The sequence below is a fragment of the Psittacula echo genome (assembly GCF_963264785.1).
Source record: "Psittacula echo genome assembly, chromosome: 3".
NCBI classification, from domain to species: Eukaryota; Metazoa; Chordata; class Aves; order Psittaciformes; family Psittacidae; genus Psittacula; species Psittacula echo.
In genome coordinates this window covers 33,211,541-33,231,984 of record NC_137736.1, presented here as the reverse complement: position 1 = coordinate 33,231,984, position 20,444 = coordinate 33,211,541, and the positions used below count along the sequence as shown (strand labels likewise).

Below are 20,444 nucleotides of genomic sequence, written 5' to 3'. Positions count from 1 at the left end.
CACACACCAGTGATGCGATGTGCTTAACTCGGTTTCCAGCAGTGCAAAGGTATGAGCTACAGCAGAACATCTCTTCAGGTTCCTGCTATGCCTCTATTTCCATGATTCTCCTGACCTGACTCTGGCCAGAGGACTCATTTTTTTTTTGTTTTAGCCAAAAGTGGAGGTAGAACTTTGCCATTTCAGTTCACTCTGTCCAAAGAATAGCCTCATGGCTTTCCATGAAAAACTGATTTAAGTCACTGTAAGTAATATATGGCTACTCCAGTGCAGTTCAAGTAACTATTCACAGCATTAGGGTTGTATTAGTGTAGTACAGCTACTAGGTAACTTTCTATCTTAGGAATGGTCACTTTATACAAACTATGCTGGATCCCCCAGAGAAATCACCTCACTGTTGGAATTAAGGTACTTTAAGTATGGCAAGCCACATTTCTTACACAAAAATATTCATATATGTGTGTATTACTGAAAGACTAAAGAATAAATCCTCTAGGGTTGTACATGTAAGAAAACTAGGATTATTAAATGTAGTGAATAAACCCAGCTGCATTCAGCCAGAGGCAGCACATCCTTGTGCATCAGGAAAGTTAACAGCTGCAGTAGCACCGCAAACCACAGTTGAAACCTCCTCTACTGCTGGGATTTCTGTCCATTATCTCTCACAGCAGTGGTATTTTCAGGGTATTTTGTGTATGGAGCTAATAGTGATGTAAGTACAAAACCTTCTTGTGTACTCTTAGCTCTTATTATAGAAGCCAGAGTGGAAGAGAAAGCTCTTCAAACCCCTTAGGAGAATACAAAAGAGCCACATATGGTCTATAGTGCATCCACATGCCAGTGGTGGGTTTTTCATCTTCTCTGTGGCAAACTTCAGTGCATATCTCTCTGCCGGCTCTGCCTCATCTCTTACTTTGTGCAATAAGACAGAACATCCCTAGAGAAAACAGCTCTGAGTCTATAACTACAGCTACAGTCCCCCCATACAGTGGAAATATATTTTGTTTCTCCCTGGAACCTCAGACTTATGACAGAAGAGAAAACTTGGTCAATAACAAAGATAGAGATTCTAAAAGGATAAACATCTTTTACAAAAGCACAACTTTCCAACAGCCAGAAATCAATAAATGCGCCCAACAACCAGTTCTGCTGAAGATATTAACCTTTATGCCTTCATTTAAACTTTGGTTAATATTTCTGTATTTCAATCCACATTTGAAAATAGATTTTAGGGTTAATTTACAGGGGCCTCCCAAAAAGCCCCAAAATACTGGAATTTTCTTCTCTATAAAAATAGTAACCATATTGCTTTTTCTTTCTCTATTTATTTTTAAGTGCTTTTCAAGTTGTCTTATTTCTTGAGTCTTTCAGGCTGTGATACTTAGCCTTTATGAAAGCTTCTCTTTCCTCCCTAGGCTATACCTGTCAGGTTTGGTCTACTATTGATGAAGAGCTGGAATATGAATCCACACATTTATTTCTTGTCTCATGATTTCCCCTCAGGGAGAGGAGAAAGTTATCAAAGAAAACTAACAGAAAACTTGGCTTTGATCACTGAAGGTTTTTCTATTCATAAGGTCAAGATTTTTTTCTTTAAGTCTGAAATCAGTCTAAGTATTTTACGGCCATCCATTTGATCAGTGGCATACACAGACTGAAGCCTAAAAATCTGCCAAACAAGCTTCTGATAGCCTTTCCTTCAGCTATATACATATTCTGATCTATAAACACTGTGCTGTCTTCCAAGTGTGTGCTGTAGATTTGAAAGTGAAGATCAGTTTCTCACTAATAACACACTGAAGCTTATGAAAAAGCCACATACAAGGTGATCATCCACCCGCAAAGCCTTTAGTCTTTTATTTCAATATATTCAGTGGAGCTACATTTTAAAGCTATTTTTTAAAGACACTGGTATTATTAGAAGCTGGAACCTCTTGTTTCTTCCGCCAACTTTCAAGACGCTACCACAAGCTGCAAAACAAAGGTTAGCTTTTTAACATAATTGAGAGCAAAAGAGGACTAAACATGAGGAGGATTTGCTAGGGAGTATTTTCAAGCAGAAGTGGACAGCCCTCCAAAAACTGGTAAAGTCTCCAAGTTATTGACAATAGTTTAAAATATGAAAGCAGTCTAACACTGTTTCCTGTAACTTGCAGCTAGCTTCCTTTATTCAAAAGATTGCTTCTAAAATTCCCCAGCATTTTCTAAGGCAAACACTATGAAAGCACCATTGAATAAGCCTTCCACTAGACATCAAGGAACAAACACCAGAGCCAAAATGAGCATGAGTGCAAAACCATAATGATTATACAATAAAACAGGATAAACCGTTTTGTTGCTATGTTGCATAGGAGCAAACAGTTTATGACTGCTTGGGGCTATATCAATTTTTTTATACTCTGTGGTTTTACAGAACACCAAAGGCACATCATTAAAAGCATCTCCAAAAAATCAGCTACTCCCAATTTGTCAGAAGAGGAAGGAAAAAAGGGCTACTGCTATATGCCCAAAATCCCAGTAAGAAAAGAGGTTTATTTTTTCTGTTAAATTCCCAGTGCTATACACAGCAGCTGGTTAACATGGCATGAAAATTATAACAACTTAGTCCTCCAGGTATAAAAAACTAAGGTCAAAAGTGAATTTGCAGCTCAGAGGACTTTTCAAGTAGAATGTTAAAGTACTGCACCAGCTTTTCTAGCAACTCTTCTAGCCCCTCCTTTACCCCCAAGCCTGATTTTTGCCTTTAATCTTACATTCTTGTCTTGAAATAGCCTGACCTTTTCAGTTATGCTTCCAATTAGCACCTCAGTGTTCAGGATTGTAGCCACATGGTGATTACAGAATTATCAGGGGCACAGGGGTTGCTTTGTTCCTCCAGTGAGCCACAGAAAGCCCAACATCAGGGACATGAGACTGCCAGACAGTTCTTTGACAAACAGGCCCTTACAGTAATAACATTATTCTGCTGCTTCATCTCAGTGCAGGGCTAACAATGTACGGCAGGGCTGTATCTCAGTAAAGCAGCGGCTGCAAATTTTCAAAAGCATATTGTTTCTACACCTAAGGAAGAATATCCAAGAGCGGAATTAAAAGAATGGAAACAGTGGAAAGTTTTTGTGAAGTGAATAGCAGAAAGAGTCAGTGTAGACTTGACTCAGGATGAAAAAATAATTTAACTGACACATTTGAAATGTTATTAGGATGTTCTGTACTCACTGACAGGAGGAACAGCAGTGAAGTCTGTACATATCTTAAGCTTTTCTTAAGCCTTGTTTTGCTCCTAGGTCCATCCCTAGGCTTTGACAAAAGGAAATACACATTGGTACTATGCAGCACAAAAATGGCTGTGGGTCAGCCAGCTGTGTGCCAAGCAAACCTTTATTCTGCACTACCCTCTGCTCTCCATATAAAATTTTCTCCATAAGAGATGTAAATTGACTCAAACTAAACTGATTCATAAGCACCTTATTTTTTCATAGTCTTGCTTGGAAGAACTCAGCTGCTTCAGCCATAAAATGAAAAAGGTACAAAGAACTACCTTTTACAAATTCATAAGCTTTCCACAGATAAAAACGTCACTGTAAATATCTGCTTAAGGACTTCCCATGTTTTCCAAGTAAGGAAAGCTTCCTAGTCAACAGCAGACCAATCAGCAATTTCTGCTGCTTTTTAGCCCTAAATACTTCTTGTACAATTCCTCAAATAAGGACAACTAAGGTTGACTATCTCCAGGAACAACATGAGAAAAATTTCTTACAGGCCACTCTTCACTTATTACAATGAGGTTCATTGAACTACAGGCATAGGTATATCCCAAAGCATACTTATCATATAACCATTACTGCCTCAATACTCATTGTATATTTAGTTTCCCCATAGCGGAATTTTGAGGACATCACATTAGCATGCACACTTCCTGCAAGCTAAAGATTAAAAACACAGGAGACTTATGAAGGATGAGAGACTTACAGGAGTTCTGAGACTTACAGGAGCCCTGTATCCTGAGCTACATCACAAGGAGCGTGACGAGCAGGTCAAAGGAGGTGATCCTGCCCCTCTACTCTGCTCTCATGAGACCTCACTTGGAGTATTGTGTGCAGTTCTGGTGTCCTCAACATAAAAAGGTCATGGAACTGTTGGAACAAGTCCAGAGGAGGGCTACGAGGATGATCAGGGGACTGGAGCACCTCCCATATGGAGACAGGCTGAGAAAGTTGGGGCTGTTCAGCCTGGAGAAGAGAAGGCTGCGTGGAGACCTCATAGCAGCCTTCCAGGAACTGAAAGGGGACTATAGGGATGCTGGGGATGGACTCTTCATTAGGGACAGTAGTGAGAGGACAAGTGGTAACAGGTTCAAACTTAAACAGGGTAAGTTTAGATTGGATATAAGGAAGAAGTTCTTTACTGTGAGGGTGGTGAGGCACTGGAACGGGTTGCCCAGGGAAGTTGTGAATGGTCCATCCCTGGTGGTGTTCCAAGTCCAGGTTGGACAGAGCCTTGGGTGACATGGTTTACTGTGAGGTGTCCCTGCCCATGGCAGGGGGGTTGGAACTGGATAATCTTAGGGTCCTTTCCAACCCTAATTATTCTATGATTCTATGAAATGCAGGACTACATACTTCACACAGCCTCCTAAGAACCCAGATTTTTCCTTTTTTTTTTTTTTTTTTTTTAACGCTAGGTATAAATCTTCTATTAAAAAAACAACCAAACAAAAAAAAAAAAACAAAAAACAACAAAACAAACAAACAAACAAAAAAAACCCACAAAAATAGCCCCAAGATATATATATAACACTTTATAAACAAGCAGTGGGCCTTGAGGGAAGCATCAGCTGTTGCCAGTAGCTCAATGCATTATTTGTACATGCCACTTGACATTAATTATGCAATGAGGTGATATCCTGAGCAAACTGAAATCAATCAGAATTTTACAATTGCCTTTCTTTCACACTCTAGCAAAGACCAAAAGCTGTATGTCAGAAACTAAATGAAGATCCAAACTATCAGTAGGGGCAAGAACCAGGCAGCTGTGTGACCTGGAATGAATGGATAGTAGAATTCATGATTTCAATCTGACCAATTAGGTTAAACTCTTCTTTACTGGAGATTTCTGCTTCTTTATGTTTGACAACCTCTTGCCAATGTTATGTATTAACTTGAAACAACAGCTTTCAGCATTTCACATCGTTAAGTATGGAAAATGTCACTCTTAACCACAACACAGTAAATAGTTTGGTAATAAGACATACAAAATATATTATAATGTTTAAAATAAAGAGTGGGAAAAGTGACACTGCTGTGACAGAAAGACTTCTGTTTACTGATGCTGCAGGGATACCTGGCCTCTAAAGGAATGGGAATGGAACTTTAGCACCACTATGTTTTTTAGTATGATATAGCAGAATGCATGAAGATGAACAGCTGAAAGAAAAAAAAGTGTACTGCTGAAGAGCCACACAAATTCTGCTGTTTCACTCGTTCCTTCCTGTTATAAGTAGTGTTAGAACTGGTCTGCAATACAGCCAGATGGGAAACCTCAAACCAGCTTCTGTGACATCCAAATACATTTATCAACATATACTTCAGTACGAAGTAGTACACTCCTGGCTATGGCTAAGCTTACATTTCTGGTAGAAGTAGCTTTCTGGAGAACACCACTTTTCCCTGGCTGCTCTCACCCTAGGATCTCACTTTTTTTAGGATACGGCCCCTACTCTCACCTACGTAGCACCTTCTTTGTATGCTCCTTTATACGGACAGTTTTCTGGCTGTCCTGCATTGCCAGGCAGCATAGTATTGCCAGAGCAAGAGTGCCAGGATCCACCTTTCAATACTGGCTGTCAAAATGAAACAACCTCTGGCACTTTGACAATGTCTATAATTGTCTTCTACTTCATTAGCTCTTGATTCTACTTAATTTCATTATGGCTATAGCTATGTTAATAAATTAAAATTCCACAGGTGGACTGAGATGAACTGATAGGATTGACACTGAAGTGGCTAAAAGTTGGCAGTGACCAACACTGCTTTTGTAGTTGCTGAAGGCACATTAAGTAAGCATACACATACACATTATCATCCTAGAAACCACATAATATTTGTCAGAAATCAGCAAGGCTGTGGACAACTACAGATGATTTTCCTTCTAGACACTGTGGATCAGTCCCTGGCTCTTGCTATGGCAATGATATGGGCAAAATCCAATATCTTTACAATTTCCTTTCATGTTGCTATAAAGGATACAAGCTGAACCTCAGCATTTACATCATTGCATCTTTGACAGTCCTTTACACTGGTGCAAATTAAATCTCAAACACTACTTTCACACACAGAAGGAAAGCACTATATTCAAGATATAGCTGACCATACAAGCTACAGACTGTGCGAAAAGCAGACTATTTACGAGGTTGACTGCTTATTTACTGGTTGCTGCACTTCTCCAGGAAGGAGGGTATGCAGGTTTAGATATTGTTTACTCAGGGTGAACTCACAACTCCCATAAAACAGTAGAGGAAGGCATGCTGGTAGAAGGCCACGACCCTCCTGTTGATCCACTGGACAACCAGGCACAGAAAATCAATGGAAATTGAAGAAGTAACCTTGAAGCTGGGGCTTCTCAGAGTAGTTGAAAGACAGCATTGCAGTCCCTGCTTCTAGGTTATTTTGTTTGCAATGTGGTCACTGTCCATGTCAAACACATTCATGGGTCTATAAAAAATGCATACTACACCCAATGGGCAGAATGCCTTAGGAGGATTGATCACAGAATTAGGGTATTTGCTTCAATTCAGGAGGTGCAATTTGCTCACTTTCATCCAAACAGAGCTTTTGGCTTGAGGAAAGTCCTCAGAATAGGCACTTCTGAGTGTACACAGAGCAAGCTTCAGCACCCAGCACACTTTCAAGTCAAATAAGGAGACACCTAGTGGAAATGGGCAGAGAGAATCACTACCTGAGATGCAAGAACAGTGATGATTTTATATATTCCAATAGTATACAGAAGAGATTTCCCAGTGTCCCACTTTCACCAGTGATGGGCTGTAATTTATAAAGTCAACAGTGAGAAGCTACTGATTTTGTGTTCAGATCCAATATAATGTTCTAAACAGAATATTTACACCAGCACCAAATGTAATCAACATAATTAGCACAAACAGTAGCTTGCTTAATGTTTAGGTTATTAGCATATTTTGAATTAAAACATTATTAAGCAGATATTTCTCCAAAGACATTGTAATTACTTTTTTTTTTCCAAGGCAGGGATTAATGGAATCTTTGAAGTTAATTTTGAAAGCAGCTGCAAGAACATATTTCCCAAATCCTGTTAATTACCATGCCAGCCATGAGAAGTAATCCCTCTTTCCACAGGAAATGGAGGATTTGATCCTGCAAGGCTTATTTACTGGGTAACTCATATGTGGACAAGTAGCTGTCTTCAGTTCAGCAGAATCACTCTCAGGAGCAGAGTTGGAACCTCAGTGTGGTGCTCAAATTTCTCTAAACTGCATGTTAGGTTTTGTATAGCAAAGGGCAAAGAGGGTAAAATCAACTATGGAATAAACCTTCTCACACCACTTGCCAAAAAATTACCTCAGCTCTCCTTTGGAGATGAGCGATATAGCCCATACCCTAATTACGCTGAAAATTGATAAAGGGAATTATCAAGGTAACCCAAAAAGAATAATTCAATTACATAAAAATTGATTAAGCTAGATGTCATAAATAAAAAAAGACTGAGGTTAAGCTGGTCTCTTCCTTTTTTCTCCTATTATTTCTTATCTATTTTTAGCATCAGACTTGGCACTATCGTTCCAGAAAGGGCATTTTTAGGCAGGAAATCGGCCCTAAGAACTCCTACTTCCCAGTTTAGTCCAATCCAGCCACACCTTTCCATCCCCAAGGCCTCATTTGTTTGGATACAATTGTTTGCAAGGTCATGCAAAAAATATGAGCACTAAAATTATTCAAGTTAAAAATAACCCTTCAGCAGAGCTGTGTTGAAAACAAACATTGAAATGATCCAGCTAAAAAGAGATACGTATTTTAATTGTTTCTGTTGATCATTTCAGTAACACAGTTGATGTCTCCAATCCACAGTCATACCAGGACAATGGAACAATCAACAGACGGTACCATGGAGAGGAGGCTCTGCAATTTTGTTATGGGAACTGAAAATCAGAGCAAGTCAGTGCTTCATACCATGAGGTATCTGTCTGTGTTGTATGATTGCCTTTAAGCAATCTTTACTCTGCAACAGAGCAAAATGTGAAGCAACACAGGTACATCCATGCAGCCTAAATTATAAACCATGGCCACCTGTAAAGGCAATAAAGACAGCTAATCATAGAATAGTTAGGGTTCAAAAGGACCTTAAGATCATCTAGTTCCAACTCCCCTGTCATGGGCAGGGACACCTCACACTAGACCACATCATTCAAGGCTCTGTCCAACCTGGCCTTGAAAGCTGCCAGGGATTTGATTGGGAGCAAATCAGAACCCTGGAGATCTGGGAAAAGCATCTGAATTCAGACAGTATCTTGGGTGTTCTTTAATATTAGCATCCCCTGATAGCAAGAGTTCCCTAAGCCAATTAAGGGGTCAGGATCCTTGCCTAGACATAATATGGCAGATTACAGATAGTGTTTTTGTAACAAAAAATTAACTTTTTATTTCATTCTTCCAAACCCTTCTGAAGTTTAGGATAATTTAATTTGCTGAGCTATAAACCCAGCTGTAATTGAGTTAGAGGCTGTCTTCAAGGGACAGCTTGGATTATTAATGGCAAAAGTCTGCACTGACAAATTGCTGCATATCTGATCATATTTGCTATCATTATTAAAACAGACTGCTTCTTCTCAGACTGCAAAAATTCTGGCACTTTTTTCACTAGTGTTTTTGTTTATTTCCAGTTATACAATTTAAAAAAATTGTTCTCATTTTCTTCTTATTTCCCTACATACTTCAGCAGATAACGGATGTTATTGCAGTCTGTTAGGCTGCACTGGACAGCTAGGTTTCTAAAAAGGCATTAATTATAGCAGTTTCAAGTTGCTATGCAAAGAAACTTTCTGCCTTCATCCTAGGGCAAAGCATCTGATTTTCAAGACAAGAGAAAGACTAAGTGGCAAGGATGTTTATGCATCAGCTACTCTATGCCTCAAAACCCTGGGCAGCCAGTCTGGTCACAAAGAGCAACTCTGAGCAGCCTCCCAGCCATCTGTGGTTATGACAGGCTCTTTAGGGCTATTCCAGTAGCAGGGGAATCACTGGACTGACTGCATGCTGCAGCTTTGGCAACACATCCTGCTCAGGGACTGCACAGAGGGATGACTCAAACCTGTTATCTCTGGCTCTGTGCCATAAGGAGATTCATGCAAGGAAAACCCTGAATCGGCTGAAGCTGCCTTGAAATGGGGCTTTGCTTGACAGAGGATTCGTGCTGTATAGTTCAAACCTCTATCAGAAATCACCCCCTGAGACTTTAGGGGAACTGCTTTCTTTGAAGTGTGATGCAGCTCAGGGCAAAGCTGTCCTGGCACTATGCGTGCAAACCGCAGCCAAGCACTCAGAAACAACCATGCCATACTAAAAAGGAAGATGGACACGGTGATGCACAAGGTCACCTTGATTGCCACAAATGAGGGACAGCAATCAAATACACTCACACACAGCGAGTAGAAGAAAAGCCAGGTCAGTAGCTCTGTCAAAGAGCTAGCCCCCAAAAAATAGGGATTTCTGCAAGTCAGAAGCTCCCAGGACCTTGTAGATGCTCAATCAAGATCAATGCCACTGTCAGCTTTCACTGTTAACAGTGGCATAGAAGATAAAGCAATTTTCACTGAGCAACTGTAGGTAGCTCCCAGGGTCCTCGGCCCCAGGACAGACCCATGAAGTTACCTGCCCTAAGACTAAATGCTCTACAGTTCCTGTAGTGCCCCAGATGTAGAACAAGTCCAGGGAAATGTGGTCAAGCAGATTCAGCAAGAGCTCCCCTACATTGTTTCAAACAATTTCCCTCCACAGGTTTGTTTTTCAATTCAAGTTCAGTGAAAACTTGCAAGTTTCTCCTTTCCAAGTAGTCATCAGTCAGTTCTTCTGTTTATTATGTATCAGGCTCCATTCTGCTTTATGTGCCTCACATATGTAACTTATTCACATGAACAGGGCAAGCCATCGCGCGATGCCATTTAAGAAAGGCATTAATGTGCTCTTCCAGAAAAGTCATGCATTCATTTTGTTAATATTCTAACATACCCATCCTGTAACTAGACAGAAAATACATTCCTTAGAAGTTCCATGCAGAAAGCAGAGCCACTTAGATCCAGCTGAGTACTGCCTGACACATTGCAGTTAGACAAAAACATCTATTAAAGACTTACATGGCATGACCACAAAATATTGCTGGAATTCAGATAATCTGCAACTTCATTGTTTGGGGTTTTTTTGTTGGCTTTTTTTGTTTGCTTGTTTTGTTTGTTTGTTTTCTGTGTTTTTTTGATTTTTGGGGGGCCTTTTTTTTGTTGTTTGTTTTGTGGGGTTTTTTCTTTTTTTTTTTTTCGGGGGGGGGGGGGGGGGGGCGTTTGCTCTTTACAAATTTAATGCTAAATCTTTCGCTACCACTGTTTACCTGAAGATCCATCACATTAGTCCAGTTCCAGGATAGAAATGCACCAAGCTGTTAGTCCAAGCAATGTACTGCTTTATAAGAGCCCTGTGAAATAGAGGATCTCCTGTAATCTAACTTAAGAAGTTCTTTCAGCTACGCTTGGGTGTTAGTTCTGTCCAGTAGCTTGCAAAATATGCTGAAGGAAAGAAGTGATAGTTAGCCAAGTCTGACTGGCAAATTAAAATTGGCATGAAGCTGGCCTGCCTTAGGCATTTGGCTGTCCTGCTTAAACTGCAGCACATGTGTGCTGCTGGCACACGCATTTTAAAGTGTGCCAAGCCAACAATGTGTTTGCTCTCTTTTCCAGTGGTGAGTATGTATCTGTCGGATCACAGTGGAGTAGTGGTACATATGACGCAGCTATGAAGTCACATGCCTTCTTTTTCCATCATGTCATCTGCAGAAGGCTGCCTGTCTAGGCATCCCCTATTACTTAGTATGCTCTTCCTTCTCCGTCGCTATCAAGTTAATACTTCTAACTTGTAGCAGTTTGTATTCCCTCTTACTTCACAGTCTACGTGTTTGGAATTCAAGGAACCAGATTTCAACATCATTCAGATTGCTTTCTTGAACACCACATACTCTCTCTTAATTTCATATAGAAGTCACTCTTCAGAGTATTTAAATTAGTGTAAAAATTATATGCTTAAAAGTCAACATCCAGAGTACTCGGTACTTTAAAACTGAAATAATTTAATCCTGGGAATTTGAAAGAAGCATATTTTTTACAAGAGGAAGGGACAGCAAGAATCCCATTACTCGAAACATTCAAGCTAGAGAATGAAAAGTCCTAAAATTCAAATCAAAGACAAACGTGACTTTTTAGGAGAATTATTTTTCTGCCTCCGTACCTCTCCCTTACTGCACCACCTGACCTTCTCCAACCTCATCCAACCCACCCAACCTTAAAGTCCAACCTTTAACATTTTCAAATGTGTTTTCACATTTAGCTGGGCATTACACTCTGGTTCATCTCAGGCAGGCTTCTGTCCATTCCCAGATTACATTGGACCTATTTAATGAAGTTTGTACTCACATTGTTTGATCTCTTATGAGGAAGTCCACTTGGTACATCAAAAGCTCAACTCTCTCGTGCTCTAGTAGAAGGGAGTACTCTTTCATCTGATCAAACCTAACCTCACCCTACCACTCTTTGAGGGCTTTGCTGAATCACACACAGCTCTTCAGCAGAGGAGCAAAGGTACACTAGTGTGGGCATAGTGGCACCCATCTGGGATGGATCAGTTGGACCAAATCTGGAACAGAAATACCAATTAATTAAAGCCAAACTTTTTGTGTGAAAGTGCTGTGATGCCTATAAAAACATTCTCACAAATCAGTGATCTTCCTTCTTATCATGAGTGTCGCTAGGAAAAGGTCAAACATCACCAAAACCCTCAAGAAATCAAAGATGTCCTCAGATATATTAATTTCTGCCTCATCTGCTTGCTTACATGCTTGCACTGATTTAGGAGTTTTCATGATCTTGATACCCTTTCCCTTGAAATGTATCTTCTCCTGTAGTCAGAGTGCTGCCAACTACAATTTCAATATCTTCCTATCCCTCTCGTGTCAGATTCATAAAGAACAAAGCATCACCAAGGCAAATGGACAGCCAGGCACCCAGACTAGTAATATCAGCTGGATAGCAAGGCTTATTTTACAGGTCACAGAGGACTCATGGAGATGCAAGTCACCCATGCGTTAGCAATGGGTACTGTCTGCTTTCCAGCACTCTGCCCAGTGATTTTGAAGCTGACCAGGTCCTTAGTTTCCTTGAAAGTTCTTCTTCACCCCCTACAAAACTGAGGCTGTTTCTGTGGAAAAACTGCCTCTCGTGTGCAATCCTAGTAGCTTCTATAGGAGATGATGACTTGACAGGACTGCTCCAGATGTCTCAGTGACTCACTCCAGAAGAGCCTGCTAACTCTTGTCAAGCTTTAGCATAACACTGTCCTGTTTCCAGGGATAGCCCTACCCAGCGCTAGCTTGCACATTTCTAAACTATGCTCCATGATTCCCAGAAAAGGTTCACTTAAAGTCTCTACAAACACATCTAGACCAGTCTGTACAGCTAACCAGGATCCTTACAGGTCTTCCCTCTTCTCCTTCGTTTTTAGGAGACTTGTATTGTGCTGTGATTCAACATGACCTTCTGAGTTGAAACCATTGTAACCTGAACATTAGATTCAGGTTTCTCAAGTTCTACTATCTGGTTCAACTAGATCTACTATCTACTTTCTAGTCCCGCTGGCAATGTCCCGCAGCTGGCTCCAAGGCACAGCTAGAATGAAACCGCCAGCCAAAGAACTGCAAATACGGCTAGGGACCACGTAGCCACCTTTTTGTCAGGCATTTGGACACTAAGACTCCATGCTAAACACACTAAATATACACTTGTATACAGTGTAACAGTTAGCTCTCTGTCTCTTCACACATTAGTATATCCAAAGCCCTCATATCTGGTGCCACCCTTCTCACCAGCTTTTCATCTCTGTCCAAGAATCCTTGAAGTCTGCAAAATCAGACAGAAGGGCACCACTTTTCACAGTTGCAGGGGGTTCTCCCACCCCCTTCCGCTTTTATTTCTTTCTTCCAGCCTTAACAAGAGATCTCTACCATCGGTTTACTGTCACAGTACTCATTATCAGCTGCACCACTAGTTAAGATCATGCATCATGCACTATATACTAAGGTGATAATTCAAGAACATTCAGCGGCTGTTAAATAATACTTTTCCCTTTAAGAGGAAAGGCAGTTCAGCTGTAACTAATATTCAAGGCATGTAGGCAGACAATTTTCATTTCTTCTCTGACTAAACTTGTGCTTCTTCTGAATTCCATGTTAGTGCATAAAATAGGGCTATATTCCCATTTGTATAAATTGATCAGATAGCAGCAAAGATCTGGCATATGTGACACTTTCCCAGTTTCCCAGTAAGTAGGCTAGTTTGGTTTTGGAGCAGACATGGAGAGTGGAGTTAAATTTTGACCTCAAATCCAGTCACTACTACTAAGTTTCACAATTGTAACTCTTCTGCAATTTGCTTGTTCAAAGTTTATTCCGTCAAGATTGTAATTTATTTTCCTATTAAGAGAAAGGTAGCCTGTACAGTCTGTCTCTTACATCTCCTTCCATAAGAGAAATTAAAACTTATTTTTCTTAATTAAAAGTAGAGGAGGAAGGGGGGAAAGGACTTTTTAGTATTGTTAAATCTATTTTCTACCTATCTACCATGGGATTTTTTATTTAGAGCCCAAATGTCCAAACAACCGAAGAAAAAGAAACAGAACACCTGAGTTAGAATGTATGTTATTCATCTTCATCAGAAGATCCTCTGCCTTGCAGAGAAGAAAGCATTACACAGCTCAGTGAATTTAAGGCTCCTGCAACTGGCAGGCTAAAGAAAAGCACAGCCTTCCACTGATGCATGCAGCCTGCTTCTCCCAAGCCTCTCTGGCCAAGAAGTGTGTGTCTTATGATTTACATACACAGCATCCAGCCCTAGGCACTCTATTACTTTCTGTAGCAAAGTTACAGTGAAGAGGTAAAACGTGAACACTGAGACATTTCCCAAGTCATCCCTAGGAAAAAAAGCAAGGAAGAAAACAGCAAATAGTGACCAGGAAATCAAATATTTTATTTGAATTAATAAACAAACACCCAGCAACATCTGATGACCTATTACAGGCCACCACTGTTCCTGTTTAAGTTAATTGCTACTATACACCAGATTTCATCATTACCATGATCTAGTTGATGTAGAAACTCTTGAAATATAACTCTTATAAGCTCACCAATAGGTATGGAAATTAATACATTTTTACAACCTGAAATGATATCCTATTATCAAGTACAGCAGTAGGAAGGATGGAGGTTTCCCATTTTAGAAATGCAGGAATTTTGCTTTAAGCTACTCTTTTTCAGGAAAGCATGACATCTGAAGCATACAATTAAAACTAACCATCTTTTATTAAGGTGTTGTAGTGTTTGAATCTTCTGGCATTCTAAACATTGCAAGAAAGCCTGTGCACTTCTAAAGGCACATCTGCCAGTTTCACCGAATGAAAATCAATTTCCAACATCACTTCTAAATGCTGTCTTAGAAGACGCTTGATCCCACTGAAACCACACCGATGAAAGGAGTAGGCAAAGTGACCAATTTAAAACTTATTATTCTCCTTTTCTCCTTCTGTTCCAAGCTGCAATTTACCACTCAGCTAATAAATAGATGTGGGCTAAAATTAAAAATTGATGTTCATGTGCCTTATCTGTCCCACCCCCATCCTGTAACAGCTGCAAAATTTCCTCCTCCACCCTGCCATGTTCTTGCTGCACTTTTAGATCTATACAGTTTTGGACTTATTATGGGTACAACCTCTGTGAGGCAAGTAGTTAACAGTTGGGGACCACAGCAGTACCTGAAAAGTGCATCCAGAAGAGCCCCTCCACCATCCAAGATAACTGGCTGACTCAGACACACCCCAGAACTGCAAGCACCACACAGGAGAACAGGAGCTCCTCCAAACAAACAGAGCATGCGTTCCCCTTACAAACCCCAGTTCTTTGGTTTAGTGCTATCAGGGTTATTGGTGTAAAATCCTCACTTCAGTGTTTAGATACATTTGGTTCTAAAACCCCAAATACAGTTTCAGTGGTATGGCTTCAACTGAACTCAGGAGATCAACTCATGAAAGAACACCAGGTTTCCCATTTAACTACCTAAAGCAGCTACAGTTTCAGAGAGAAGCCTCCATATATATCTAATGTTTCATGCTCTGACATGTGCCTCTCCTTCAACAGGCTCCTGTTGGGCGTACATGCCCAGAGTGATAGAGACATGTTCCAGGTTCTTCCCTCAATTTTGAAGGCAAAGGACACGCAGTGATATGTGCCAGCTTAGGGGCATGCCCAAATGAGCAGGCCAGGTGGTACTACTGGTTTTGAAAACAGCCACAGCAGAGACTGCCTTGATGATTGGTATCTTGCACACACACCTCAAGGACTGGTGAAGCTCAATTTTCAGAAAGACACCTTTGTTATATTATGTCAACTTTCCAGCGAAGCTTCCATCTTTACTGAGTTGACTAGCTAGGTATCTCCCACTGAAGCTGATCTCAGCTCCAGAACAAAGATTCAGTACTCCAGGCTGCAGTGGAGAGCTGACTGGATGGGCACATGATGTGTGCTCTGTGCACCCCTATTACAGGGCACACAAGCAACCTTCATGATCCTTCAGAAGGTGGACACAACACAGCAATTGCAGCAGGATCCAAGAGCTCAGAAACAATATATGGCAAAGGGAAAGCTTGGTGTAGCTCCAAGAAACAAGATCTGGTGTTCTTTGTATTCAAAGCCTGACCAAAACCCTGCATTCATACAGAGATCAAGTCACCAGCTAAGAGACCTAAGCACACTGTGGAATCAAGCCCTTAACAGCTCTCTCCTGTCTTACGAATTTCACATGCCTGGTTGCTTGACACCTATTTCAAATGAAAGATAGAATATTCTTGCTACTGTCTGGTACCTAGGCTGCTCTTCAAATATACAAAGCTGCTGGCTCAAACTCTGCCTTAAGTGGTGCATATCAGCACCCTGGCAATCAGCACAGCACTTCACTCACATTGTGTAATGCTTTCCCAACTTCCAACGCAAGCTCTTAAGTCACAGGTGCATCAGGCACGTGGGCTGGTGGCTCTCTCAAAATCAGGCACCTGTTAAAGCTCAGCTCCTTCCCTACACCAGCAGTACCACTCTGATCCTTAAGACCAAAAGCAAATAAATGCACCCCACAAGGCAACTTACTCTAATGCTATTTTAAGGTCCAACTCCCGACACATGTTCTTCATCCCTGAACCAGAGATGCAACACCATATTGTTTTGCTACACTGACAGCCAGAATCATTCAACACAGGAGGCAAGAGGGGCAGCGAATATTGTAAAAATATCTGTGTGCCAAAACATTTTTTGTGAACCTTTGTGCTGTAATGTTACCATGACCTGACATCATCTGCAACATCAGATAATTAAATGACTGATGAGAGGATTCCCTGTGGTGTATCAAGTTCATGCCAGTTGCAGGTCTAGAGGCTCACTAGCTAAACTGACTGGGAGCAGGGATTTGGCATTGGTCTGTGAGCCCATTAACCAGCATTACTTCCCCCAGTTTTTCCTACGTGACCAGAGATCTTCAATGTAAGGGCTGCATCTCATGGCTGCTCACTGTGGCAGTAGGTGATATTTTTCAGTGTGGCTCTTTTCTGTAGACTCATTAAAATAACCAAAACCACCTACAGACCTAAAGAAAAGGCTCCTTAGTTAGTTGAGGACAGACTTTATAAAGCTACTTTGACACCTAGAATTTCATTTTGGTATACAGTGACTTTATGGAGAAGTTCCCCATACAGCTAAGTGATCTATCTGCACTGAAACCAAGCTGCAGAAAGCACTAACGATGTTTCACAATTGTACTAGGTAAAGCCTTATACCCCAAGCTCCCTGTGACTAGTTACATGGCCAGACTTTTGCTCAGACACAGGGCATCTTAAACACATTTTCAGGCAAATATTGCAGAGGAAGAAGTGTAAAGGTTTTCTGTAGAAAATGTCTTTATCCTTCTGAAAAAAAATAAGTTAGCTGCTAAAAAAAAAAAAAAACAACCAAAAAAAAGGCAAAAAAAACCATTTCAGTCAAAATAATGACTGCTTCTGTTTCTCCATCACCAGACTGGTAATCACTGCCCATAAACAGGAAACAAGTTAATTTTGCTTGGAGCAGCAAACTAAGAATCCATGCAAAGTCTCAGCAAATAACTTGAAGGATATGAAAGCTCTCTTCAGAAATTTCTGCAATGACATTTCAAGCTCCACTCAAACCCTGACAAGCGTTAACATAAAGCAATAAACCTTCTCACCCTCCCAACACCAATCTATTGGGATAATCTTTTAGTGCCTGTAGTTGAGCCTCTTGTCAACCACTCTGCCCTCATATTTTCTAGCAGGATAAAACAAAGAAAGCAAATATTTTTCAGTTACAGCATTATATGTGAAATACACCAAGATCCCCATCCCAATACTACAAACAGATGTTTAAGGAGCTTGCATTCTGTTAATCTTTTTTTCTTCCTTTTTTAACAGTCTTTTACAGTGAGGTGGCTTGGGGTGGTCCGCTTGCTTCCACTTGCCTTTTGGAAAAAACAGTCTTTTGAGCATCACTGACAGACAAAGTAACAGCAAGGAAGCCTTTCTTCATTGGAGCAGTGAGAGATATACTCTCCGATATCATCCGTTGAATGACAGCAGCACTGAAGACACCAAGTGCAGTGCTAAGTGTTCATACATACAGGGCTTAGTGCTATGCCAGAGAAAGAGACATTTTCCAGCTCTGAGGATTTGCTAGGCATAGTGCTCTGAGGCAAAGGCAAACACTGCAAATAGAGAACCCCTGTGCTGGTATTAGGGATGACCTTGATGTTCATTGGGACTTATAAAATCCAAAAGGCAAGCAACCCAATTCAAACCATGAAGGGGTGATTGCTGAGCAAATGCAACCCAGTATGTGGCTGTAACAAAAAAGTGTTTTGCATAGTTATAGTAAGTACAGCAATATCACCTATTCATTACTCCTCACTAGAAGATTTTTCCCTGAATGCTATCTTAAGAAGCAGAACAGCAGTATTTCATCTCACGCAATACTTCAGCTAGCCTGGGGGCCAAAGCGGGAGAGACTGCAAAAAACAACCCCACAATGCATGCACTCTGTCCAGTTGATATAAATACAAGCAGCAGCCCAGGAGAGGTCACAGCCAGCCTGATGCACTACACCTAGACAGCCTGATCCCCTCAAGCAGCAAAAAAAAACACAATGATGATTTCCTCTGCTCTCCCCATCTGGCCTGACCTGCAAGCCAAGATGCAAGCTTGTCCTCATAAATCCCCGTACCAGAGACCATGCTGCTACACTGCTTTGTGTCCAAGTTTACACCCCATCTAAAAATACAGCTGATCTTAATACCTGCACAACAACTAGTCAGAACTTCTTCGGTGTTGCTCTTAATTTTACTGTCACTGCTAAGAAAGGAATACCCATTCATTAACAAAGCAGCAGGTCTTTTATAAGAGGAAATAGCCTCTGAATAACAGGTGCTGGGTAGGGCACAGTTACAGGCATCTCTACTGATTCCTAAAGAAAGAGCTGCACTGGAGATTGTGAGATCTACCAGCTGAACGTGCCTGGCAGCTGATTGACTGTGCTGTCAGGTAGTCAGCATGCATGACAACACTGTTCACAAGAATTTTGCTGTGCCCCAGATAACTTTTCCACAGGAAAAAAGGAAAAAAAGAAAAAAGAAACAACGCACAGAGCACAAGTGAAAGCTCTCAGCTTATCCCTTTACAAGCACATGAGTGATCCTTACATGTTTGGCACTATTTACATTTTTTCCTTAATGGCAATCCTTCCCAGGACACTATTTATAAAGTTTACATCAGCATCCAACTACAAACAGCGCATTTTTTTCCATGAGCTTTAGCAGATAACTTTAGCACAACTTACTAAATCCTTCTTTCTGCACAAGAAAGCATTAAATGCATCTTTAGGTTATTAATTGGCAGGGGGTTTTAATTATTTTGCACTGGTGCATATGGTACTTCAAAAGGCAAAACACCCCCTTGCTTTATGCTCTGAAGGAGCATACACACCTGTGGAGGGATGTTTATCAGAAGGCAGGGTTTAATAGAAGCTACACGTTTCAGACTCCCCACCCAGCCCGGGACCCCTCTGAGGCACAGCAGACGCTCACCGAGTTCCCGGCCACAGAAGCCCCTCCCGAGCTGCTCTCCCAACGGGAAGGTTACGTTCACTGCCGAGCGCTCCCCACACGCACCCCCCCGGTGCCGCCCGCGGGACTCACCTCGCTCATGTCGCGCAGCAGCGGCAGCCCGGCTCGCAGCAGCCCAACCGGCACAGCGCTCCCGCCGACCTGCGCCCAGCGTTAAGAACCGGCGCCCCGCGAGCAGCCTGGCCCGCGCCAGCCAATGAGCGACGCTCCCGCGACGCGTCCCCTCTCCATCACCCCGCCCCGGCGCCCCCATCCGAGAGAGCGCGGCGCCCCCTGGCGTCGGCGGCTCCTCACGGACGGCAGTGGGTACCCGGGCCCCGGCGCTCCCTCTCCCGCACAGCCCGGACCCCGCCGGTTCATCCCTCTCGTCCTCAGAACGCAGCGGTTACAAGGAGCGGGACTGGCGTTTTCCCCGGGCGGCCGGCACAAACAGCGCTCACCTCGGGGGATGGAGGGGAGGGCAGCCGTCCCTGGGACAGACAGCGCAGGTGCTTGGTGCGAGGCTCGGCTGCCCGCTTAGGCACCCTTCAAACAGTGTGTGCTGGAGCGGGCATGAAAGCGCGACTTAATGTGTGTGGATCATAGAATCGCAGAATCACAGGATCATAGAGTGGTTTGGCTTGGAAGGGACCTTAAACATTATCTGGTTCCAACCCCCCTGCCATGGGCAGGAACACCTTCCACTAGATCTGGTTGTTCAAAGTTCCTTGTTGAACTTCATGTGGTCACTGGCCCACCTCTGAACCTGTCCAGGTCCCTGTGGATGGCATCCCTTCCCTCTAGTGTGTTAGGTTAAATGTCAGAGTTCCACAACTGTCTTTATCACCTGGGGCTGTTCCGTGTTGCTGAGGGGCTCAGCAGGTTGTCATACAAGTCTCACTGCCTCTTCTGTTCTTCATCCATCTGCTTTCACAGATATGTGGGAAAGAGTCTTTTT

General features: G+C 41.9%; 1 protein-coding gene across 1 annotated transcript in view; it reads right to left on the bottom strand.

Moving 5' to 3' along the window:
* The window catches only part of PCP4 (Purkinje cell protein 4), a gene marked incomplete at both ends in the record, with an annotated part of 54,877 nt that extends 35,289 nt beyond the window's left edge, over nt 1-19,588 (bottom strand). Inside the window, one exon of the mRNA XM_080613503.1 lies at nt 19,580-19,588. Coding sequence (XP_080469629.1) covers nt 19,580-19,588 — 9 coding nt within the window. The remainder of the gene's footprint in view (nt 1-19,579) is intronic.
* Nucleotides 19,589-20,444: the final 856 nt, after the last annotated feature.